The sequence below is a fragment of the Petaurus breviceps genome, unplaced genomic scaffold (genome assembly GCF_028583685.1).
Source record: "Petaurus breviceps papuanus isolate PSGF00001 unplaced genomic scaffold, PetGlider_PUasm1.0 90591, whole genome shotgun sequence".
Classification (NCBI taxonomy): domain Eukaryota; kingdom Metazoa; phylum Chordata; class Mammalia; order Diprotodontia; family Petauridae; genus Petaurus; species Petaurus breviceps.
This window is the reverse complement of record NW_027187280.1, coordinates 5,584,952-5,610,494: the sequence shown is the minus strand read 5'-3', so window position 1 is coordinate 5,610,494 and position 25,543 is coordinate 5,584,952. Positions and strand designations below refer to the sequence as shown.

General features: G+C 40.0%; 1 protein-coding gene across 1 annotated transcript in view; it reads right to left on the bottom strand.

The window, feature by feature from the left end:
* The window catches only part of TOP1 (DNA topoisomerase I), a 123,341-nt gene that overhangs the window by 21,167 nt on the left and 76,631 nt on the right, over nt 1–25,543 (bottom strand). Inside the window, exons 6-11 of the mRNA XM_069063576.1 lie at nt 23,901–23,976; nt 20,232–20,332; nt 13,517–13,632; nt 8,210–8,331; nt 5,988–6,110; nt 297–484 (exon numbers count right to left, since the gene is read on the bottom strand). Coding sequence (XP_068919677.1) covers nt 297–484; nt 5,988–6,110; nt 8,210–8,331; nt 13,517–13,632; nt 20,232–20,332; nt 23,901–23,976 — 726 coding nt within the window. The remainder of the gene's footprint in view (nt 1–296; nt 485–5,987; nt 6,111–8,209; nt 8,332–13,516; nt 13,633–20,231; nt 20,333–23,900; nt 23,977–25,543) is intronic.

The following is a 25,543-nucleotide window of genomic DNA, read 5'->3' as shown; positions in this document are numbered from 1 at the left end:
ACACACACACACACACACACACACACACACACACACACACACACACAGACATGTATGTGAATTTGTCTTATTTGTACAAATGATCAAGTTTACCCATTCTCTACTCTTAGTAAAAAAAATCCCTCAAATAGTAGAAATATTTAGCCATATGTAATTCGCACATTGCCAATTAGACTGGGCAATTTCAAAGAGTTATATGCTACCCCAATAAAGCAAGCCTTCCCACTTATTCTCTTGCCCAATCCCCTTTACTACTTTAAGCACTTAAGAAGAAAGCCAAAGACAACTGTGCTCACTTGCTACAGTTGATAATTATATCTTCAGGCATAATCCGCCTTTTCAACATTCCCATTTTGGGATGGTTGCCACGACCCCGGAAAAGACCTGGAGGTTCAATCTTGAAGTTAGCAATTCTCTCTCTGTGATTGTCCATCACACAGAAACCATACTCTTTCAATAGCCTTTCATTTTCCTCTTTGATTTTCTAAGAAAAGAAAGAAACAAAATATTAAAACCAAATTCAGACTTCAATCATGTGTTAGGATATTTTATCTATTGGCCTATAGGCCAAAAGTGTATATAGATATTAAAAAGCAATTAAAAAATAAATTCAACTAAAACATTCATTTGAACCCCAATCATTCTGAATTTAGAATTATCACATGGTACAAGTGATCTTTAAGGACTAAAATTTGAAATGATTTATTCCTCTGAATAGCCAGAGTCTTACCCAAAAAACATAAAGGAATCTAGAATAAAGATTACATCCTACCCCTGACTCTACCCTAAAACCAGGACTAAAGAAAACATGGATTCTTCTAATAGGATTACTCTGAACTTCTAAGCACAAGAATTATTTTATTTTAAACAACAATTTAATAATAATTTAAAATTAAAATGATTATATTACTTTAATAAATGTATAGAGTACGATACATTTTTATAATGCCCTAAGGTTTACAAAGTGCAACTTGTGAAATGAGATGTCCAATTATTATTAATCTCATTTTTCAGATGAGAAAATTTTGCCCCAGTTACACAGCTGAACACTGTCTGGGACTTCCTGACTCTAAATCTAGCACTTTGGCACACCACAGCTGTCTCCCTTTTCACTGATCAAACTTTTTTTTTTCAGTGATACATGCTGATGTTCATGTATCATTGGAGGCAGAGCCATTACTAAGGAATTTTCATATCTGGGACAAGTACCACAAAGCATTCTCAGAGCAAGCTGTATAAAAGGGCATCTGAGTTGGCGATGGAGTGGATCCTACTCCAAGGGAGGGGGCAGAACCCCTGGGATACCATAAGCGTATTGATGGGAAGGCTAAGCCGCCCCCTCAGAGGAAGAGGGCTACTGGGGAGCTTCCCATTTTAATTAATTATGCTGATAACTGGATGCTAAAACTAAAAGTTTCTTTACTCTTGGCATTCTAGAAGCTTGATTATTGGGCAATGGGGATGGAAAAGTAACACTTATAGGAAGCATATCCTTTTGGTAAGGCAGCTAAGACAATTGAAATCCTATAAATGCCTAACACGTCAGAAGGTCCACTTAGTGTAATTTCTGGATTTTTGCAGGGAAAGAAAATGATATCTCCCCAATCAGGGAAGTGACTTTCTCAAGCTCAAGGAGGCTGAGTTGAGAGTGGGGTCAAACAGAGTTTAAACTGCACAGACTCATGGACCCTCCAACACTTACACTTTTGCAGAGAAGATAAGAGGGCCCTAGATTTAATGTTATTAGAGGATAGAACAGAGATTTCCACCACTTCAGTGCTCTTTCAGCAAGATTGCTAAAATGAGTCCTCCCTCAGAGGCACAGATACACTGCCTTTCCAAAGCAGTGGGACCACACAGAACAATTCAGGCCAAGCAGTCATTCAGAGACAAAACTATCAGTCTTTTAGGCCAGAAGTTCTTAACATGTTTTGTGACCTTGACTTCTTTGACAGTCTAATAAAGCCTATAGATCCTTTCTCAGGATTTTCAAGATTTTTTTGGAGGGGGGAAGGCTGATGTTAAGTGACTTGCCCAAAGGTCACACAGCTAGTAAGTGTGTCAAGTGTCTGAGGCTGGATTTGGTGAGGTCACATTTGAACTCAGGTCCTCCTGACTCTAGGGTTGGTGCTCTATTCACTGCGCCACAAAGCTGCCCCCCCCCTTTTTTCTTCTTCAAAATTTTATTTTAGACTCAAACACCAGAACACAAATACAGAATGGGGAAAATAAAAACATATCATAAACTTAAATAGAAATTTAGGGAAAAAAAGCATGTCGTGTGCATCACAGAATATAAGAGAGAATTCAAAATATGTAACAATAGATTTTCATTTCAAGAAAACCTATAAGATAAATAAGTCACTGTGTTTGTGAATTGTCCATCTTTGCTTCCTCATGAGTTTTCTTTTGTTATGTGCTGTGCACTTTTTTACTTTCTTCTTTTTTCCTTCCCAAGATTTTTTAATATTTTTAAATTAAAATTTAAAATTAAATTTAAATTAAACAATATTTTTAAATACATAAAATGAAATGCATGGGATTACAAAAGAAACCAATCATCTTCAAATAAAGCTGTCCAAATATAAAAATAAAAGTTCATGGACCCGGGAAAAACATGAGCCACTTGAAAGGGCGAATCTCTGAGGGGAAGAAAAAAATCCTTGAGAAGGGAGGCAAAGGTGTTCTCAGGAAAGTGTGGGCCTCTATGAGGAACAGTTTTCCTTTCCCCACTTTAAACCCTGTCTCTCTTTGGTCCAACTGTGATCCACTGCTATTCTCTGGCCTGCTCCTGCTCCCTGGGCAGCAAGATGTGCTGTAAGGCATCCCCTAATGCACTACTACTTTTGAACTAGGACCTGACCTCCCTTTCCACCCCTCAGGCCGGGCCAGAGCTCGGGTCCTATCATTCCGTCCTCTTTCCCCTCTTTACTCTTGCCTGATAAATGCCAGGACATAGTATTGGTGTTCTGTTCTAGCAGAAGTCCCTCTTCTCACCAAACAGCAATCAACTCTTCCTCCTTATATTCCTGCCCCACTAACAGTTTTGATTTCCCACACCTCTCTTCCACAGAAAGGAAGTACAAATGTGGTTTAGCAGCCCTCTACAGTCTCCCCCCTCTGACAAATCTTGGGCTGTGCTGCCCTACATGCACTTCCAACTTTCCATTGTCACAGTGGTCCTGGTCAACAAATGAGTCAAGTCTTACTCTATATGGTCAGACTCAGGAATGATCAAGTACCTCATGTCTCATATCAAATTGCCCCGCTTGTGTGCTTGCATTGTCAAAAGTCCTTTCCCTGAGTGTAGATTAATGTCTTTATACTGTGTGGTGTCTGGGCTTCTATGAGAGAAGTTATGGGCTGTTTTGTGGCCTACTGTTACTCCTCCTAAAGGGCCTATGGAGTTATCAGAAAAAGTTAGGGGATGAGGCACAAATGAAAGGAAAGAGTAAGAAGAATCAATCTCACTTTGAATAATTTCTAAAATCTAGGTTGGCAAAGGGTTAATCCATTTTGTTTAACTACTTCCTTGTTACAAGGGAAAATTCTATTGGCTAATTAGGGTTGGGAGGAAGGAGTTATTAGGAAGTCAGGTTAAAAAAAAAAGACCAATAAAACATTTCTGTTTTTAAAACAATAAAAAAATAAAGAAATCTCTATTAAGCTGCCCACAAGGACTATCAGAATTGTTTCAACAATGAACATTCATACAGAAAAATATGAGAAGACTTATATGAACTGAAACAGTGAAGTAAGCAGAATCAGGATAAGAAATTATATAATTACTACTATCCTGTAAGCAAAAATAACTCAGAATAAATGTAATGATCAATCAATCAATCACAATTCCAGAAGACTAATGATGAATCATGTTTCTCATCTTTCCCAGCAAGGTATCGGTCTGGAAGTAAAGAATGAGTCACACACTTTCAGCCACAACCAAGATATGGATTAGCTTTGTTGGATTATATTTACTTGTTACAAAGGAGGTATTTTTTTAGGGAGAGATTAGAAAGGGTTTTAATAAAGGGGAGTAGGAAGTGTGGTGATAGTGATGCCAGTAAGAAAGGAAGATCAAAGAAATATTTCGAAAATATACAGATGAGGGGAGGCTAGGTGGCACAGTGAATAGAGCACTGGCCCTGGAGTCAGGAGGACCTGAGTTCAAATTCGGCCTCAGACATTTAACACAAAACTAGCTGTGTGACCTTGGGCAAGTCACTTAACCCCAACTGCTCTACCTCTCCTCCTCCAAAAAGCAAAAGAAAAAAGAAAAAAAAAGAAAATATACAGAGAGAAAAAAAAGGAAGTTGATTAGGAGACAAATGGGGCAGTATAAGTAGATAACACATTAGTTAGATTTAATATGTACTTTAAGAAACCAAGTTGTGTGATGTAATAGAGATTCATAATTTCACACATAAACCATTTTCTGTTTTGTTTTGTTTTTTGCTTATGGAAATATTTATATTTGTCAACTTCACAATAGAAAAGAAAATTTAATTAAAAAAAGACTACACCTCCCTCATTTCCTTGCAGAAGCAGAAGGTATAGAATGCTGCATATAATTTTAGACTTGGCTGAGGTGATTGTATGTCTTGCTAGACTGTTTTTTCCCCTTTTAAAATTCTTTTTTTTTGAGACAGGGATATATTAGGCAATGGAGATGATGTAAAAACAAGACAGTAATAAAAAAATTTTTAGAAGAAAAAAAAATCTTTTCCAAAGGCAAGGAAGATTAGGAAAATTTCCTTGTGAAAAATAATTCTCTAAGAATATGATGTTCAGGATTTATTTATACCTATGATATAGAAAGATTTGGTAAAAATGAAGTCCTCAGGTAAACAGAGTATCCCAAATAGCTTACAACTGCACTAAGACTTTTGAAAAACCCTATGTAACTATTCTAATCAGCAGACTTTAGGAAAATCATCAGTCTTTAATAAAAATCAGCAACACAAACTGTGAAAAAGAGTTATCAGCAGAAATTCAAAGTAGGATTGGATGGCCTTGGCTTAGACGCTTACCCTGAGAGTCAATTATAACTGCAGCCAGGTGGCAACGGTATATGGAGCACTGGCCCTGGAGTCAGGAGGACCTGAGTTCAAATCTGGCCTCAGATACTTACTAGCTGTGTGACCCTGGGCAAGTCACTTAAGCCTGATTCCTCCCTTCCACCCCAAGTCAATTATATAAAATATAGTTTCATCTTTATTAGGACCAGCAAGAAAATCCTATCATTCTCTGTCCATAACTCCCGCTCAATTTTGTACCTCCTCTTCCCTAAATGGAGAAGACAGTACTAAGTGGAAAGATGTCAAAAGAAACCTTTGGGAGCAAGGCTACTTTGTTAGCTAAAACAGGGAGGCATACTCGGGACAGGTGTCACTAGGCTTAAGGAAAAGAGCCAGAGAGTCAACATCAGGTATGAATTAATTACCTAGCTGATGAGTTGGGGTAGCTCTATCACCTACCAAATGTCCCACTACAAAATCTTTGGGCTACAGTTTGGTCAACGGAACTCTTAGATTTTTATTTGATTATTCAAATAATCAAATACTTGCTCAAGAACTCGTGTTCGAAGGTAGCAAGACTCAAACTAGATTTCTGTAGGGCAAGGATACTGGCCTACTGATAAATACATCCAGTCTAGTAAGTGGTGGTCAAAAATGAGAAGGTAGATCGACAAATCAACCATTATAATTAAGAGCAGCTGAAATTATATGAAGAAGACAGATATAAAGTCAGAACATTTGGGTATGAAACCCAGCTTTCTCATTTCCTTCATTTGGCCTTTGATAAATAACCCAACTTTAGTTTCCTTATCTGTTGTGGGGACAACAACCAACATTTGCAGAGAATTGTGATAAAGATCAAATGGAAATGTATGTAAAGCCCTTTTTAGAATCATAAAGGGCTATGCAGATGAGGACTGTGATTATTAGTGTTGTTGTGAAAAGGTTTTAAAAATATAGACATTGTACCAGTTTGTCTTCTTTGCTCATTTGCTTCCTTGCTTCCGACTGGGCTTTGAAATACTGGCTCATCTGGTTGAAGTCACACTTGCTAAGACTGGTGATATTATTTTTCTCTTCGTTAGTCATTTCCTGGTGGGTAAAATTATGGGGCAAGTTAAAAAGGAACAAAGAAAGATAGAAAGAAAAATGTCATACTTTCATTTTCTTCCATTTTACTTAGAAAACTTTCACTAATTCAGGTGGAGGTGCTGTGGGAGGTAGCCAGTCTGAATTAATGAAAAGTTTAGTTTTTTAAAATGCAGTTTATTAACATTGACACAATAATTAAGAGTTTTCTGGTACAGGTCTGGTTTCTGAGAAGAATGATATGAGATTAACACCAAGCACCAACCTGAGCAAAGCTTCACCAGCTCACTTGCCAGTTAGATGAGGCTGCTTCTCAGGGATTTCAGAATTAGTGAAGTTTAATTGTTATCATCTAACCACCTGGCCAGCATCATTGGAAAGCCCCAGTCAAATATGAATGAAGGTTGGGCTGCAGAAGTTGCAAAACCAAGTAAGGGAGAATAAAGAGGAAACAATGGATATACTACAGCATCCCTTCTCTTCAGTTAAACAAGAGGAACTGAGGTCTTCTCTCTATACTATATGCCAGTCACTCTCAAGACCATACATTTAGCTCATGTTAGAGAGCCTTACTTTGATCAGATGATATACAAATCTGTATGTACTCTCCCGACTACCGAAGCAGAAAACTGTTTTAGTTCTCCTATAAACTCCTGGAATTTCTTTTTCCTCCTACCCACCTTTAAACACAGCTATTAACCAAAGATCAGTCCTTCACTCTTTACTCTTCCCTGACAATGTCATGTACTCTCAGAGCTTCAACTACCAACCTTTACATAAAACCTCCCAAATCTTGACCTTGACTTCCAAGCTCATGCCACACCTCCCTCTGGATGTCCTGTCAGAAGCATTTCAAACTGAACCTGCCCCCAAATGAACTCATCCTCTTTCTCCCTTCAAAACCCACTTACTCTTTCTTCTAACTTGCCTACTTTTTGTCAATGTAACCATTATCTACCCATTGCTTTCATGTAATCCTTCTAAGACAAGACACTCCATGTTGCATTAGAATTACTTTCATACACATGGAATTATTCCTGTTAAAGTAAAACTATAGAAGGGTACTCTGGTAAGGCAAAGCCTAGGATCTTACCTTGAGTATTAGAAGCTCATTCAATAATTATTAAATTCAATCAAAGGATTACATCTAGAGCCAGTAGAAACCTCAAGAGGCCATCTAATTTTGAACCTCCTCATTTTATAAATGAGGAAACTGAGGCTCAATGAGGTGAAGTAGCTTGCCCCCAGGTCACACCAGGAGTGTCAGAGGTGAAACTTAAAACTCAGACGCTCTCACTCCGGAGGCAGGGCTCTTCCCACTGTACCTTGCTGCTTGTCCTATCAAATGTCCTTCTAACTCCAGGGAACTGCTCCATCAGTTATCAGTAGTACACTTCAAGAGACCTGTGATTTCACTGGCATGGGCATGCTCTGCCTCAGATACAAAAATCAATTCTTTCAAAACTTAGGTTTTCATAACTTGCTGTGACCACATAGCATAACTTATAAAGGTTTGCCGTAGTTCTAACTCTAATGGAGAATCATTTTTTTCCTGTTCCTTCTCACCTCTCTAGTGCCATTCTATATTGAAGATTTGAAAGTTCCTTTTAAAAAGTAGACAATTCCTGTTCTACATCTATTTGTAAAGAAAAGCATAATGTCTTTAAATCATTCTTCTGTAAATAGAGATTACCTTTCTGCAGTGTTTTCCCCTCAGTATAGTATCTGGTGTACTTACTTATGTTCCAATCAGTGCACTGACTTTGGGGGTCATTTTTGTGATTTTTTTTTTTAAAGCAACTTATGTGTGACTTTGGAACCCTAGCCTTCCAGACCACCTCAACGCGGCCTTGTTGTTACATTGCACTGGCCGTCATGGGAACACAATGATGTGTTTTTCCTTACATTTTCCCACCGATGTTTAAAATCTTTATGAAAATGCTGAGCTCTTCAGATGGACCCTGCGACAGAATCTGTACATGATCATATTTGGGTCAGCCAGCATTAGAGAACACATTTCCATTTTAAAAAGTATTCTGCCACATTGTAAAAAAAAAAAAATCTTTTAAAGTTCCATTTTACTAAAATCTGTGGGGGCTTACCTTTCTCCAGTCCTTGAAGAAATTTTTCCTAAAGATATCCTTAGTAGTGTATTCATGGTCAAGCATTTTTGCAAAGAATGTAGCGACTTCTTCTGCTTTGGGACTCAGCTTCATGACTTTACCTACAGAAAAGGTGTTCCCAACAAGAGTTAGCCAAGAATTAAAGCCACATTCTATATAAGCCCACCCCTTTTCCCAAGACCTGTGGGACTCAAGATAGCTTTTCTAGAAACCAAGTCACCACAGTCAAATACATTTCCTTGGTAGTTCTTAAAAAGTCCTGAAACAGGCTTCTGATGCTGCTGATTCAGGCAATGTAGCCCCTAGGGACAGACTAAAAACTTAGCAGACTCACATGAGGAAAGCTCAGCTCTTTCTGTGAAATGACAAGCGTCTTTTCCAATATGAGTACTATGAAGTCAGATCCTCATTTACATATAGTTCCCTCCCTGTGAAACTGAGTACTCCGACTGAGCTTCCTGAGGACAGGAACTGTGTCTTCCCCAGGGTTCTGTACAAAAGCGGCGCTTCATAAATTGAGGAACGGTCTTAGGGCTTTCAGCAGCAAACAAACAGAAGGTTAGAACTGAAACGAACCTTAGGTCATCCTTTCGCTTTCTACACAAGGACAGGAAGGCCCACAAGACTTGCCAAAGGCCAAGCATTAATCACGGAGCCAGGCCTAGTTTCTCGGGTTTCCTGCCTCATTCCATTTCTGTTGCAAAGCAATACCAATTTTACTGAATAACTGAGAGGCAAAGTTTGATAAGTGTGAGTTTTATACACACTGAGCTTTTATTTATACTTACTGATGAGTAGAAAGATGTTTTACTTATTTATTATTTTATTTATTGACCATCTTTGAAACTATTTTCCTCTGGAAAATTTTTAAGGTAAATTTTAATTTTCCTGAGAAATGTGTTTTTATAGATCTACCTTCTGTTCATGGATGATCTGCTTCAATCCCCTTACGTGAAAATAGGATTTAGCTCTAAGTCAAAGTTCAGGCAAGGAGAAAGCCAAAGTTCTGTCAGAAAACAAGGATGTTATTTCAGGAGACAGTTGTAGCCTCAGTGGACTGTGGCTATCCTCTCTGTCTGAAATAACAAATTGTCAGACCTAGAAAGAACCTTAGAGATCACCTAGCTCATCAATTTACAGAGAACAAAACAGGCCCAGAGAGGGGAAGCAACTTGCCAAGGTCATAGTGAAGAAACACGAGCCTATTTAAAAGTCATTATTAGTCATCCCTCCGGAACTAGCCAAAAGATGGCGCTCTTTTCCACACAAAGAGGTCTACTTTTAGATTATCTAACCCAAAGGTGGCAAACCAAAGGCTTAGAACCCCACAGAACCCTTGACACAGCTGTGGGAGCAAATTACTAGATATAAGAAAGAACTGAAATAAAGCAAAAATTCACAAGCAAAGAAAGTAATACTGCAAACAATCAGATTTCACATACAAATGAATACATGTTTATAATGTAAATATATGCCAGGATATTCTGATTGGGGAAAAAATAAAGCTTGCTGCCCTTTGTCTCTGACACTGGTGAGTGGAGAGAAGCTCATCCTCTCAGTCAGCATGGCCAGTCCTGACCTGAAAGCTTCACTACAAGAAGGGGCCAAAGGGCCAAGTGGCCACAGGAGTCCATTCTGACTCCTCTAGCCTCTGGAATGTCAGTGAATTTTAAATGAGCTTCCCAGAGCTGATGACAGTCGTGGTGGTGAGAATGTGATATGGCTGTTCCTGGCAATGATATCACTTTATGGAACAGGATAAGCACTGAGATCCAGGAAGAAAAAACTGCTGAGTCAGAGCTGAAAAACCTGATGTCCCTCCAGGAAAAGGAGCTCATGCTCTTAGTCACAGCAGGGGCCTACCCCCTTCCCCGGCAGGTTTTTATGGGAATGTGAATCTGACAGGTGACTCAGAATTCACTTCCCAAGAACACTTGTAGGACCAGTTTTGACTTACTCCCTAGGTGGAGCTTGCAAAAACCTGTAAACTCAGACCAGAGGGAGCAGAACAAGGCACTAGTTCGTCCAAAGGGCTGAGAATATCTGAGATGCCTACACAGGACATGGAGCCAAGGAAGGGCAAGCATGTGGGAAAGAGGCCTCAGTGATGATTACAAATCAGAAAGCGCAATACTAGTGATCAATGCCAAAAGAAAACGACTCCAAATTGACTAACAGAATCAACACGGAGACAAAGTCCAAGCCTGCGATTTCAATCAGGGCAGGGGAAAAAAAAAAGAAGCCCTGAGTTGGGAACCTTTTTCTCTCTTCCTAAAAAGAACATTCAAAGGCAACTCCCAGCCCCCAGCCACAGTCCAGCACACCACCTTTGGCCCCTAATCTTTACCCAAACAATGAGAGGCTGTGCTTTGAATGGCTACCTCTTCTTCAAGGGTTTGTAGGGAATGATATATTACAGGTTAACCCCTGAAACATCACCTTGCTTCTGAGTACAGATGAAAGAGTAATTATGTGCCAAGTGTTTACATTTATACACGGACAGTCTTCCCACAATGCCAATTCGTTATGTTTGGTACTATTCCCATTTACCAAATGTAGGCAGACCTAACCCTCATGTCCACACTATGACTTCATCACATGAAAACACAGGAGATGCCTCCTAGGATGGTGCTTATGAGCAATGAGACACTTAACTGCTATCTGAAGCAACTCTGGGGATCTAACTGGAACTCCCCATCACTGGCACTGCTTCCTCCTCTAGTTCTCGCCTGTGGGAAACTCACCACTTCATGGTAAAAATGATAAAAACACAAGTATATACGGCATGTGAACAGGCCTGCCAAGTCCTTGCCTCACAACACCCCTGTGAGGCAGGTACTGCAGGTGTTACGGTCCCAACTATACATGCTACCTATCACAGACCTAAGAGCCGAGTTAATCACTGGTTTACTTTGAGATATGAACAATATGGATCTAGCTCACAGAAAAAGGGAAAACTTGAGATTGTCATCCTGCATATGAGATGCCAGTAATGCCTGTGAGCATGTGCCCAGCTCCATGGGTTTGCATGCACTGCCGTGGCCAATGGACCAACCGGCCATCCAGGGAACAGAGAGCAGAAGCCTTGCAGCTGCAGTGCTCCAGAGGTGGGGCTGCCAGCTCCAACAAACATTTATCAAGTACCCACTCAGTACAGAACACTATGCCCCCCTAGGAGAGTCAAAGTTTAGATAAGATATAGTAACTGCCCTCGTGGAGCTCACAGGCTAATGGGAGATAAGACACAAACACCAAGTAATACAATACACACTATTACATAGTGATTGTGTTAGGTGCAAAATTAAATGAGCTATTACAGGTGTGAGGAAAAGGGTGGGCAAAAGCCGAGGTACGAAAGTGCAGGGTGTGGCTGAGGAAAGCAGTAGAGTTTGGCTGGCAGCTAGAAAGAGCAGAGGGGAGGAACATGAGATAAGGCTGAAAAGGCAGATTATCAGAGCGTTTAATATCAGGCAGAGGAGTATGAACTTTCTTCCATAGACAAAAGAGAGACTCAAGATTTTTGAGCAGCGATCATGACCGTGTCTATGCCAAAGGAATCCAGCAGTGATCTGGAAGGACTGGACCAAAAAGAGAGGGGAGGCAGAATGTGTAAGGAAGCTATTACTATAGCTCAGGTGGGTGGTGGTAGTGTTAGAGAGAAAGATGAGGGGACCAATTCAAGGTATGCTGCAGAGCTGAAATGGTCAGTACTTGGTAACTGAATGGATAGGAGAGGGAAGGGTAAAGATAACATCAGTGTTACAAACATAGGAGAGGAGGGGGGATGACTATTCAGTCAAAAGGAGGAGAAAGTTTAGGAATAAAGATGGAGAGCTCAAAGCACAACACCTGCCTACTCAAGCCAAAGCAGAGACTAGAAGAATCAGAAGATGGATCTCACCCATTACTGATTAGTATCTCAGATGATACAGTCACCTCTGTTTGCTGAAGTTATGAAGTTACTAGTATGTTGTTATTGAACCTTGAACCACAGTGTGGTTTTGATAGGACCACTGGTCCCAAGGGACATTGCTAAACCACAGGTGCCATAAGTACACCTGTAGCACCTACCTCCCAGGGTGGCTAAAAGCATCAATGAGGTCATGTCTTTAAGCCACTTTATAAACTTGAGAGCACAATATAAATGTCAACAAATCTTGCTTCTTCCCTTGATGTAAAAACTTCTTGTGCTTGGGAGGTGTGGGGGGGGGGGGGAACCAAGGCCTTTAGGACCAGGGTATCTTCTCATCTGTGTTGTCCCAAGTGACTGGGAAGAGGCTAATGTTGGGGGACTCTGTTGGTCAAGGTATCTTGTTGGGGGTGGGGGCTATCTTGCTTTACTGGAGTCAGTGGCCTGGGATGCAGCTTGACTCATAGCCTCTTGTCATAATCAATTATGTGAGATCCTCTCTTCCCTTAAAAAGAGATGAGAGCAGGGGAACCAGATGACTAGGACCAGCCTTCATGGGATCATAGATCTGAAACTGGAAAGGCCTTCCTTGGCTATCTAACCCAATTCTTCCATTTCAGATAAGCTCACTGAAGCCTAGACAGCTCAAAGATTTGCCCAAGGTCAGAGAGGCAGCACAGTCAAAACATGAACCCAAGCTAAGGGTCAGTGCTTTTTCCACTGCAATGTAGGCAGTCCACCTTTGCAAATGAGAACATGTTAACGGCCCCTCCTCCCCTTGGGGACCTCAAAGTAAACAGAGTTACTGTTAACTATCATCATAAGGCAATTCAAACTGTTTTCAGGGCACTCAGGTTATAGAGGTCTATGACAAAGATGGTCAAATTCACCATTTTAGACCTTAAAGGCCACTTCTGTGATTTATGAACTCAGAAGTAGATGCATACATGTACTGTGCTCAATCTGGTATTCCCTCATGGACCCCAAGGACAGTACAATTCTAGGTCCATTTCCTGTGACATGTATCATGTCAATTTACTTTTACGTTTTCTAAACATAGGTTTGCCTTTCCATTTCCTAAAAATAGGCTGCCATGAGTTTGGCTTTCCCAATGAATTCATTCACAGAGAGACCACAATGGAACAGAATGTGATCAGAAGGGTCCCTAGAAATACTATTCACATTAAGATGATCTTTAGATCAACTTCTGAGTTTGAAAATGAAAACCAACTAAACTAGAAGTTTCTTCACAGCACTGTTTTAAGACTAGATGTATTTCATTAGATCCTACCTCCAACTCTTCCCCCCTGTGGAGGGGTGGTCACCACACCAGCGTTCTTCATGACCACAACCCAGACAAATCCTGAACAACTCACCATCATAGTAGAACTTGACATTTTCTGGCAGAGGCTCGTAAGGTGGAGCAAACACAGGGCCTTTATGTTCCAGGAATTTCCACTTGATGCCTTCAGGATAGCGCTCTTCTTCCCACCTTTATAAGAGAGGGGGGCAACCTATATTAGCAATCACCTTGCGTAACATCACCCATCAAATGTCAAGGAACCTATCGTCTATTTGGTTGACTAGGAAAGCTCTGAAATTCCAATTGTGTATCCAAAGTTTGTCCCTCAACCTGAAAAACCAGGTATTCACAACAGTAAGTATAAGGAGCTCAGTACAAAAGCATGATTTGTTTGGGGAATGAAGATGTATCAATCTGTAACTTAAATTCCAAAATGTAGGGTGCATCTAGCAAAGTCAGCAAATTAAATGCCCTTGTCATCATCAACTCACTTGGTCTTTTAAAGCACTATTAAAATAGGCAAAGTTTTGTCTCTCCAATAAACAACCATTAAGATTTGGCAACTTTTCTCCCCACTTAAAACCGTAAAACCTCATAATGAATATTCAGGCTTCACCAATGCTATTTTCACTTCTCCCCTTTTCAAAGGAAAAAAGTTAATTATAAAGGCCCCTCAAAAGGCTGTGTCAGCATATACATGGATACCATTTTCATCTTACTACTCTGAAATTCTAACATATAAAACAATACATATTACACAATAACAGCAATATCAAGCCAAAGAAATACAATTAGTATTCAAATCATAACTATAGTGCTATTAGAGTCACAGCACTGCAGGACTTAACACTTGAACCTCATCTTACTCCAAGCTCCAGCACTTTTTTTTTTTTTAATAGATGGGAAAACTACAGCCTGGGATAGTTGGGGGAGAAGATTAAATTAATGGAAGGGCTGGGACCAGAAGCCAGGTTTCCTGACTCCCAGGTTCAGTGTTCTTTCTACTAAAAAACATTAGAAAGCCAAAGCAGTGTTTTCTACCCATGAGCAAATATGTCCCGCCTGACCTATTCACAACCATTAGAACTCTAAGAGAAATAACTATGTGCTGGTGGTGAACAGACATGGGAGGAGAAAAAGGATGTTTCCCTCCCCTCCCCCTCCCCCAAAACACAAAACTTTCTCAATCTCCAAAAATCTAGTTTTCTACTTCACACCAGCTTCTTTGTGGCCCGGTTGTCTCTCGTCCTACTGCTTCATTCAAATACAATTTTCCCTATTTCATCTTGTCTAGCTGAAGCTCTCTATAACCTCTAATTGTAATGGAGTCACTATGGGCCATCAGACACTCGCTACCAGTTCCATCTTAGTGGGAAGACTGGAGAACAGAATTTAGTCCTATAATAGGTTATTGTCATAGGATCAATGTCTCCTGCTGTGAAAATAAAATCCTAGGCCTCTGTCTGCTTTAAAATTTCCTGACAAAACAGTTCCAAGTCATTCCTAATGAAATTTTATAGTGAGGATTATCAGAAAGGGTAAGAGATGAGAATATTGGGGGGGGGGGGTAGAAAATGCTTGGTTAAAGGAAAAAAGCACACAATAGGAAAGGGGTTGATCAGCTATAGGTAAGCCAGTTCTTACAATTTTATGTGAATATCAAAGTTAAATGGATCTTTGAGCAAACCATTTCTATAGTTCCCATGGAATCTTGGCCATTTCAATAATTAGGACTCTTCACTCCCTATTATTATGGTCATCTTTTACTAGAAGCTCAAAACTCTTTCAACAGGGCTCTGAACTAGTCACATATATCAGGTAGGAATAGTTGGGAACAATTTCAAACATTACTAAGTCTTTCTCTGTCTTAAAAAAAATTTTGTCTGCTGCTCTCTCTAGAAGGGCTATCAGTAGTAAAATACAGAAAGCTACCAAATTACAGGAGTGCATTTTAGGTTGTTTATATAACACATTTTCCTTCAGTAACATTACTGTAAATGGTGGTTATATTTACAGGTTAGCCGAAAGAGGCCTATTTTTGTTTAATGTATAATATAATTGGAAATATATATTTACAATGTAAAATAAACAAGCTTGATACAGATGTCCACATTTCCACTATATTACAAATAAAGCTCTATCATGAGGCCTTCTCATGGCATGGAGGTGACCCAGGGCTCTGAAAGGCTTTTGTCAGCGCAGCACAAGGCCAAGCAGGTCCTACCAAGCTGGAAAATGCAGCTGCAGAGTTAAGCGTATGAGGCTGTTGTCTAAGGACCAGCACAGCTAAGTTCAAAGAGACTCATCGGCAGGTTGGCTACATGGTAATGAAGCTTTTGGTCACTGTGGTTCTTAGAGGCCGGCTACTCGGTTTGAGGAGGGGCTGTGATATGTTAGTGGAGGGGGCACCCATGCTAACTAACTACAAATCTTTGGAGTACTGAAGAATAAGTTAAATAGGTTTTGCACACTGGCTCGGGGGCCTAACCTACATTGCAACATTTCTTTTTTTAATAAAAATTAAATAAAAAATTTCAATTAAAAAAAATCTATTTTCTCTCCTTTCTACTTTCTTCTCCACCTCCTCATTGTAAAAAAAAACCAAAAAACAAAAAACAAAAGAAAACCAAATACATGTGTAACATTGCTTTAGGAAAAAAATGTTCTTTAGGAATATGGCACCACCGCTACTTCTTCAACTCCTAGAAGAGTCAGCGAGGGGGCAGAGGTCAGAAGAAAGTGTGAGAAGCAGGTACATATGTAGAGTGTGGGGAAAATAGAGGGGCCCAAGGCTTGTGATAACCTCTTTTCCCCACTGGTACACAACATTCTACCTGGATCTTGGGATTGCTTCCAAAGGTTTAGTGGTAGGAGCAGGACATTTCACTTGTTCTTCCTTCTCCACAACCTAACCATAAGCAAGAGAATACTCTTACCTGCTGCCTCTCACCTTTGGCAAAAATAAAGAAATACAGGGGCGGCCAGATAGCACAGCGAATAAGAGTTGGGATGACCTGGGGATCTAATCCGGGCTCAGACACTTAGCACCCACCCAGAAACACCTGGCCGTGTAACCTTGAGCAAGTTGCTTAACCCCAATTGCTTAGGGGAGGCCAGGTGGCTCAGCGAGTAAGCGCACTGGCTCCAGTGTCGGGATGACCTGGGGATCGAATCAGGGCTCAGACACTTAGCACCACACCCAGAAATAACTGGCCGTGTGACCTTAAGCAAGTTGCTTAACCCTAATTCTCAAAAAAATAATAATAATAAAGAAATGCAGAATTGTGTTCTGCTCTCTGCAGTTCCAGTGAGTCTATTCCAGTTGTGGGGAACCTCTAGGTCCTCAAGTGCGGCCCTTTGACTTAATCCAAACTTCACAGAACAAATCCCCTTAATAAAAGGATTTGTTCTGCAAAACTTGGATTCGGTCAAAAGGTCACATCCAAGGACCTAGAAGGCCACATGTGGCCCTGAGGCTGCAAGTTTCCCACCCCTAGTATAAACCAACCATTTCTACTAGATAGGAGTAGTTAAGATAGTGTTTGTACAGACAAACCAGGTTTCTCTGCCTGGGCTAAATAAGTGAGGAGAAAATCAAAACACCATGGTAGGCACTCTGCCCTGTATGTTATGCTAAAAAGCCTCATCTATGTTGAAAGAATTCAAAGTAAATCTGAGGAAGCACAAACTTACTTTATTAATACTAAATTACAAATTGTTTTATATGAGTCTTGATCACCAGCAATAGTGAGCTACTTTTTTCAAACCTGCCCCTCCTCACCTCCCCATATGCCATCAGTTACAAAGCCCTTGGTTTTAAATAAAGATTTGAGAAAATCACAAGGCACACTTGCGGCACTTCATTTTAGAAGGGACCCTAACTCAAGGAAGGGGAGTTACAACACCAACTTTGCCAGTGGCTTCCTGCTACTTTTTGTCTGGCCAGGTAAGAGTAAAATGTAGAGGCCTCCCTTTCATGCAGTTTCAGTTAGAAAGAGGTAGAGATTAACTGAAAAGTTTTTTTTTTAAAGTCCTCCTCAATGCCCCCCTCCAAACCAAAATCTCACTTTATCCAACCAAACCAAAACACCTGCTCCAAGACACAACACTTCTCTCTATAATCCTGATCAAGTCCCATCTCCCACCACAACCTGCCAATGTAAAGGTCAGTTCCCCTCTGGTGACCTTGGATTTTCTTACTTCCTAACAAAAGATCCTGCACATTCACTCCATCAGAGTATCTCTCAGTAGCTGTGGCTGTAATGGCTGCACTCTTCATCCACAGGAATAGCTCATACAAGAACACAGCAGGTCACATTTCCTGCACTGTTTCAGCCCACCAGTCCAGTGTTCCAGCTGAGCTGAGAAATAGTTAGAATGCCAAGCTTACTAAGGTCCAATAGATTGGGACAAATACCTCACAAGGGGATAGTCAGCATATAGAGGGAACATAAGAAGTTTATCTGGATGCCCCACATAGTTCAAAGTGGGTGGGGAGGGTTGGTCTTGGAAGTCATGGCCTGCCAACTGAGCTCAAGGATAAAGTCAGAAAGCAGCTGGAGTTTTTTCGAGTATGTGAGTTTAACAAAGAAGCACATAAACCAGATTAGAAAATCAATCTTTGAACATTTTAATTATTCAGAAGAGAATAACAATATTCCTCTGTCACCTTATGCAGTTTGAACAATTAGAGGTGCTTCTGGACAGAACTGTGGGAAATCCGCTAGTACAACAAATACACTGGAATGGGAAGACTGACATTCATGCACAACAAACAAAGCCTCTCAGTGACAAGCATTTGAAGGAGAAACAAAAACTGACTGGGGCATTCTAAGAACTGACTTGAAAGGAATACAAAATGCCCTGAGAATGCTTAAGTCCTGCCCTGTAAAGAAATTATGAGATGTAAGTCAGCTTAGAAGAGGAACCAGACCCAAATCTGAACACAGCAAGCACCTTCAGACTGGGAAGTCCCCATTGCCTGGAAGGAAAGTATAAAGATTAAAAGAGGAAAAAAGAACACCTGAAAAGTCAGACTTTCAGAATACAGCAAATCTCCTTCGCTTCTGGGACAGGTGCAGTGGCTTTGGAAGCCACAATGGTCCATACTGAAGAGAAAGGAAAACGAAAGACAGTCAGGCTCACCTGGGCTTAAGATCAACCCACCAAGCCACTCAGTTCTGCCTTTTCATTAGGACTATTATAAAAGCTGAGGTTTCTGAAGGTGATAAAAAGAGATGATTTTAGGTGGCGAGTAAGGGGAAGCAGCAGAAAAAAATGGAGGACTTGGCCATCTAAGCTCTGTGGTTAGAAGTTACCAACAAGTGACACCATGGCCAAGGGAAATGAAAACAAGACTGAAAAGTGATATCAAAAGAATAAATATTTTTCAAAAAGCTAAACTGAATTCTTTAATATATAGCAAAGTAATTCTACAGTGACAGGAAATGGGTAGGTGTGTATTTCTTATCTCTGAGTGAATTTGTCACATTCTCAAACAAACTGCATGATATGTATGCAATAAGTTTGACATTCAGGCTTCAATCCATTGTAGGGAAGTTAAGAAATTGGGGTTCAGGGGGAAATACGCATTAACAACCTGGCAAAAGCTATTCATCTCTTGATCCGTGGGATCACTCATCCACAATTCAATCAATTTTTGGTTGAGGTGGGATTCTAGAACTAGAGTTTCTTTTTAAAAAAAAAAAGAGAGAGAAAAACCTTCAAAGACTATGGCTTATTATTTGTCATATGAATCCAAAGTACAAGTGATTAATTAAAAGTAACACTATATTATCCAGAAAAGGCAACAGATATCTTTTAATAAAGATTTAAGCATTCAATTGTTAGGCAGTTTCACAGTATAAGGAAATGTTACTGTATTTATGAAAAGTTCCCCGTGTCTTTGGGAACTAATATGCACAAATATCAATGGGAAGAGAAGAAAGGAATCATGAACCTGAATCATAACAACAAAGTCAATTTCCGGAAACTGGAAATATACCCAAGTTAGAATATACCCTGAATTCATCACATGGAGTAGGTGTGCATCTCCACTGGTAAGATAAAAGACCAAAAACTAACTCACAGCACAGTTTGTGATTTTTCAATTATTTTTTTGGAGGGAAAGGACCCTATTCTAAATGTATCTATTTCTGAGAAACAATAAAACTGACAACTCGTAAGAAATAAAATTTAAAAAAAAAATCAAAACCAGAGGGAAATAAACAGAAGAGCTTCCTAATGTGTTTAGTGCTTCCTAATTTGAGATGGGAGAGGCCCAAAAATCCCTTTGCTTTCTGAGTTCATTTGAGAAACTCCTTGTTCTATGACTGCATAGCTTTCCCCCTTTGCTATACCAGATCTGTGCTAGGATTTACTAACCTGACTTGAACCTCTCCTAGACAACCTCTGTTGCTGCCACCTAAGCCCTTGTATTAATGATTCCCTCCCCATGGTCACCTAGGTTCTACACCACTGTCCGGGAGTTTCTCCTTTCTGTCTGGGCAATGATAGCACTAAGTACCATCAAGCTATATGTTCCAACCTGGAGCCTCTTTCCTTCCTACCCACATCTAATCTAAAGCTGTTAAGTCAATCTAAGAGATATATTTTTCTAAAAGAAAAAAGACAGAAGAGAGAACCTGGAACCTTATTTCAGAAGATATTCTCTTAGAGGAGAATACACCTTCTACATTATTACCCCAAAAGTGAACTCTCAAGCTTACAGACTAAGTTAGGTAATAGAGAAAAACGGCTAAAATGTTAACCTAGTGATGACATGTTACCATTTCCATTTTTGCTCCTCCTCTTTCTTGGGCTTCTTCCGCTTGTTATCTGGTTCAGGAAGTTTCTTGTCTTTGTTCTTGATTTTTTTTGCTTTGTTGTCCTAAGAGAACAGTAAGAAAAAAAGTGCTAAGTCACGGAAGGAAACTACTCACAGGTAGCAAAACACTGAACTATACTCACACACAGTTTCTTGGAGAGTTGAGGATAAGAATGTTAAAGACTGGCTTCACAGCATGTGTGAGTTAAAAGGAATTTCAGATATCACCTAGTCCTCCCCATTGGACAAGGAAGAAACCAAGGTGAAGAACGAAGATATTAGTACCTTGTGAGATGAAGATAGCTCAGGGGAATGTCTACATTTTTCATCGACTATACCTAGTTCTCAAGCACTTCTATGCTAGCAATGTCTAGGTACCCATGTGGCCCAATGCTCTCACAACTGAGCTAGTGGGAAGTGATGTGTTACCACTATCAAAAGGTAAACTTGAGGGGCGGCTGGGTGGTGCAGTGAATAAAGCGCCGGCCCCACAGTTGGGAGGACCCGAGTTCGGGTTCTGGCCTCAGACACTTAACACCTACACACACAAAAAAACTAGTCGTGTAACCTTGGGCAAGTTACTTAACCCCAATTGCCCTCCAAGAGGCAAAAAAAAAAAAAGGTAATTACTTGAAATCATATTCAAAATCATATAGCAAAACCAACATAATGCAGCCAGACAGCCTTAAAAAGCTTATTAATTTCTACAATGGCTTTTTCCCCAAGCCCTGGTTTTCATGAATCCACCAACATTAGGCAATAGGATTAGAATGGTAGGGATCTAGCAGCAAACATAAACAATGCAAGCTCACTGAAACTTTTGGTACGAAATATCATAACCAAACGGAGGACGTAAAATGTAATTTTCTTTAAAGTAAGAAGAGCTTGTAAATATACAATATTTTATATTGTATATTATATCATATGCCATGCATATTTTACACAGTCATATATTTCAGATCTTTCCTTACCCTCAGGAAAATTAAGCTTTTGCATACATTTTATTATGTATCCCTGAGACAGCAATATTTCAACACTTATTCATGTCATAACGTGCATCTGAACCCCACTTAGATGAATTGTATGAAATTTTTAAAAAGGAAGATGTGGTTCCTGGGAACGGATGAGAATCCTGAGTTTATTTAGATGACAAGCATTATTACCATTTAAACAAAAACAAGATGAAAGAAAAGGAAATACGGTTCAGTGAAACTAGTCTCTTAATAGCTTCTGAAAACCCATGCAGATGTTCACATCAGTAAACTACTGGCTCCAGTATAACTTTCAGATCTCAAAATGGAAAAAAAAACAGCACTAAGGGACTTCTGGGTAATTTTCAGACTAGAAAAATATTTAAAAAAATATACTTAAGTTTACACAACATCTGAGTTCCCTGCCCTAATAAGCCTGGTCCTTGTCTGAATATCTTCTGTGTTTATTTGTCTGGGGGAAGGGAGGGCAGCAAGAAAGGATAAATAAAGGTTGAAAAGAGATAGGATGGGACAGTAAAAAAGGCAACTAAATATTTTTCCCAAAGGGTTTAACTAAGGTATCCATTATCCACAACCTTACCTTCAATCTCAAAGCCAATGTCTTGTCTTGATTTAAAGAGCTCAGGTATACGATTCTCTCAGTAGAAGAGTTAGTAACATAAAGCCAGAGTACAGAACACTAAAGCAAGACCAAAGTCTTGGGCTTAAGCTACACATTCCCTTCTAGACTGGTTTATGCCAATTACCTACATATAAAAGCACAGGGATTGGCTACCATGAATCACCATTCAACACTATTTTGAATTCCTTGGATCTGGCTGCCATAACTTGTGCTACTGCCAGGAACAGGAAAGTGGTCAGCAAAAAGGAGGCTGTGAGAACCAGGGAACTGAAAAATGCATTCTCATAACCTTTCTGGGCTTATCTACTCACTACTATTCCTAGAATGGTTTATAAAAAATTCAGTTTCAGGGGGCTGGACTAGGTGGTCCCTAAGATTGCTTCTAACTTTTAATCTATGATCTCATTCTTTCTTCTAGAATCAAACAGTCTTTTAGATGGTTCTATAAGACTCAAGTTATCTAATGCCTTTTTTTTTTTCAGCAATTGGGGGTAAGTAACTTGCTCAAGGTTACACGGTCAGTTATTTCTGGGTGTGGTGCTAAGTATCTGAGCCCAGATTCGATCCCCAGGTCATCCTGACACTGGAGCCTGTGCTCTTACTCACTGAGCCAGCTGGCCGCCCCTTATCTAATGTCTTTACCTCTAGGATTTCTAGTCATTGGTTGGCCCTCAGGCAGTCTCAAAGTCAAAGGCTAACCTCACTGTTATTGTGAGCTCTTACATCTCCTTCTGTAAAGAAAAGTCCAAAACATTCACAGCTACTGCTTTCCTTTCCTCTATGTACTAACTACAAGACTGTGAGGTACAAGAAAGTCTATTATCTATTTCCTTGAAAAATGATTTTATACTTTTTCTTTCTTTTCTATTATTACCTGTTACTTCCATAGATCTGAATAAATATTAAGAAAACATCTTGCCTGATAAAAGATGGTTAGCAGGATTTGGATGGAGCAAGAAAAATAGTGAAGCCACCCTCTTTAATACTCTAGAAGTGGACTATTCATCTTACAATAGGGGTAGGGAACCTTCAGCCTTGACGCCTCATGTGGCCCTCTAGGTCCTCAAGTGTGGCTTTTGGACCAAATCCAAACATATGTTCTGTGAAGTTTGGATTCAGTCAATGGGCTATACCTGAGGCCCTAGAGTGCCACATGTGGCCTCAAGGCTGTAGGTTCCCCACCTCTGCTAGCAAAGCTGATCCTTAGACACCTAAAACAGTAAGTTCTAGTAGAACAATTCAATCTAGTTGGTTTACTATAAAAGGTCCCTAACTTTATGGAGTAAGACTTACTTCTTAATTTTCTTAAATTCTCATGGTGGGGGACAGTGGGGGAACCAGTAGCCTAAAGAGGGAATGTCAAGCATAGCAACAGTTTTTAACCGCCTCTTTATCCTCCATAGAACCATATGTAAACCTCATCATGCCTGAGTAGATCAACATATCTAAGAAAGCCACCAAATATGGGGAACATGGCAAAGCCACTTGAGCAATTTCCTAAAGAGGCAGTCATTTCAAATGGTGAGAATGCCAACATTCCCAGAAAAATAAACCAGGAATCATTTAGCCAGCAGATGAGGAGGGTTTGACTGAGTATATCTGGATAAGTACATCTTAGAATTAGGAGAGATGGTCAATTTAATATATTCACTCAATGATGGGGAATGTTTTAGACCTTGTAATTTCACTGTCATCACTTAGGTTCACAAAAGAATTTTTTCCAAGGTTGCTTCTACGTCATCGGATAACATACTTAAGAGCTGGGAGGAATCTTTAAAGGGCATCATTGCCAATTTACAAATGAGGTAACTGAGGACCACAGACATAAAGCGATTTGCCAAAGGGAAAGAATGGCAGCAAATGGCAGAGGCCTAGGGATAGCGCCTCTCATACCAGACCCTGGGCCCACTCCATTGTACTGTGCTGTCTCCCAATCAAATTCAGAAGCTCTCTGAAAATCATATGAGCTAGAGATGTCAATCCCAAACAGGAAGGCCCATTCCATTTTCTTACTAACCTCTTCTTCCTCTGGTTTCCGTTTCTTCACCTTCTTGATATCTTCTGTTTTTATTTTCTTGGGTTTATAATCAGCCCTAGAGAATGAGAGGGGGAAAAGACAGAACTTTGGTATAAATCAATTACTTTGTCTTTATTTCTCACCAAAAGAATGAAAGAAGGCCACCAAATGGGAATGCGATGATGATGTAAGACCAAATAGAAAGCAAGAAAGCGAGCTTGCAGGCGTGGTTTAAAATCAACTCTAAGCATTTATATTGAGCCTCTTACGTCCCGGGCCCTGTGCTAAGTACTTTTTACAAATATTATCTCGTTGGATCCTCACAACAGCCCTGTGAGGTATATACTATAATAATGCTCATTTTCCAGTTGAGGAAACTAAGGCAAATCAAGAGTAAGTAATTTACACAGAGTCACAAAGTTAGTAAAGTCTCTGAAGACGGAGCTGAAATCAGGCCTTCCTGACTCCAGGCCCAGTGCTCTCTATCCACTGGGCCACCTAGCTGCCTCTACTCCAAGAAGAGGGAGAAGTTGTCAAATGAAAGTTTAGAAACTAAAATTATAACTCGACACACTATGAAAGCCTATTGTGAAAAGGAAAGTAACTTGTTTCCTTGTCGAATAAACATTGAATCTGGATCGATCTACTACTTCCCTCATTAAATCATTCCATCAGTCATTCAAGACAACAGTGACAAAAAGGTATGAAAACTGAAGCCTGAGTCTTATGAATTTTCTTTAACAGATAATCAGGGTCTAAATGCCAAAGTTGTAAAGCTGATTTTGGAAACTCTGTTCTCCATGCCTGGGGACACTCTTTACTCCCCTCTCCTTTTCAATTCCCGGCTTTCTTCAAATCACAACTAAAATTCCACCTTCTACAAGATGCTCTTCTTTTTTCAAGGGGGGAAGGCAGGGCAATTGGGGTTAAGTGACTTGCCCAAGGTCACACGGCTAGCAAGTGTTAAGTGTCAGAGGCCAGATTTGAACTCAGGTCCTCCTGACTCCAGAGCCAGTGCTCTACTAACTGTGCCACCTAGCCGCCCCCAAGATGCTTTTCTTGATTGCCCTTAATGCTAGTGCCTTTCCTCTGTTATTTATCCTGTCTGTACTTTGTACACAGTTGTTTGCATATTATTTTCTTTACCACACTATAGGCTCCTTAAGAGCAGAGACTTGTATGTGTGCTGGGGGGAAGAGGGGAAAAGGTTTGCAGGGAAGGGGTGTTCTTTGTATCCTCAGTGCTTGACACAGTGTCTGGCACATAGTAGGTACTCAATAAATGCTTGCTTATGGAACTGGATGGCAGACTTTGACCCCAGATCTTCTTCAGCACTACAGCGAGCTCCTGGACCTATTTCGTCCTGCCTGTATCCTGTGAATCCATGCTCAATTTGTGGAAGCACAGTAAGTAAGAGATATGTAAATTTAAAAAGGAGCAATTAAAGTTCAACAATTTAGGGAAAGGAGAATGAGCTAGTCTGAAGTACAGAATGTCTGAATACGTGTCATTATGATAACTTCTGTATGGATCAAGTATCTATACTAACTGAAACCTGACGTACAAAGTGTTGCCTCAAAGTAACTGTTTTTTGGGGAACTGCTTTAAGAAACTGTTTGGAATGGCACATATAATTAGCATAT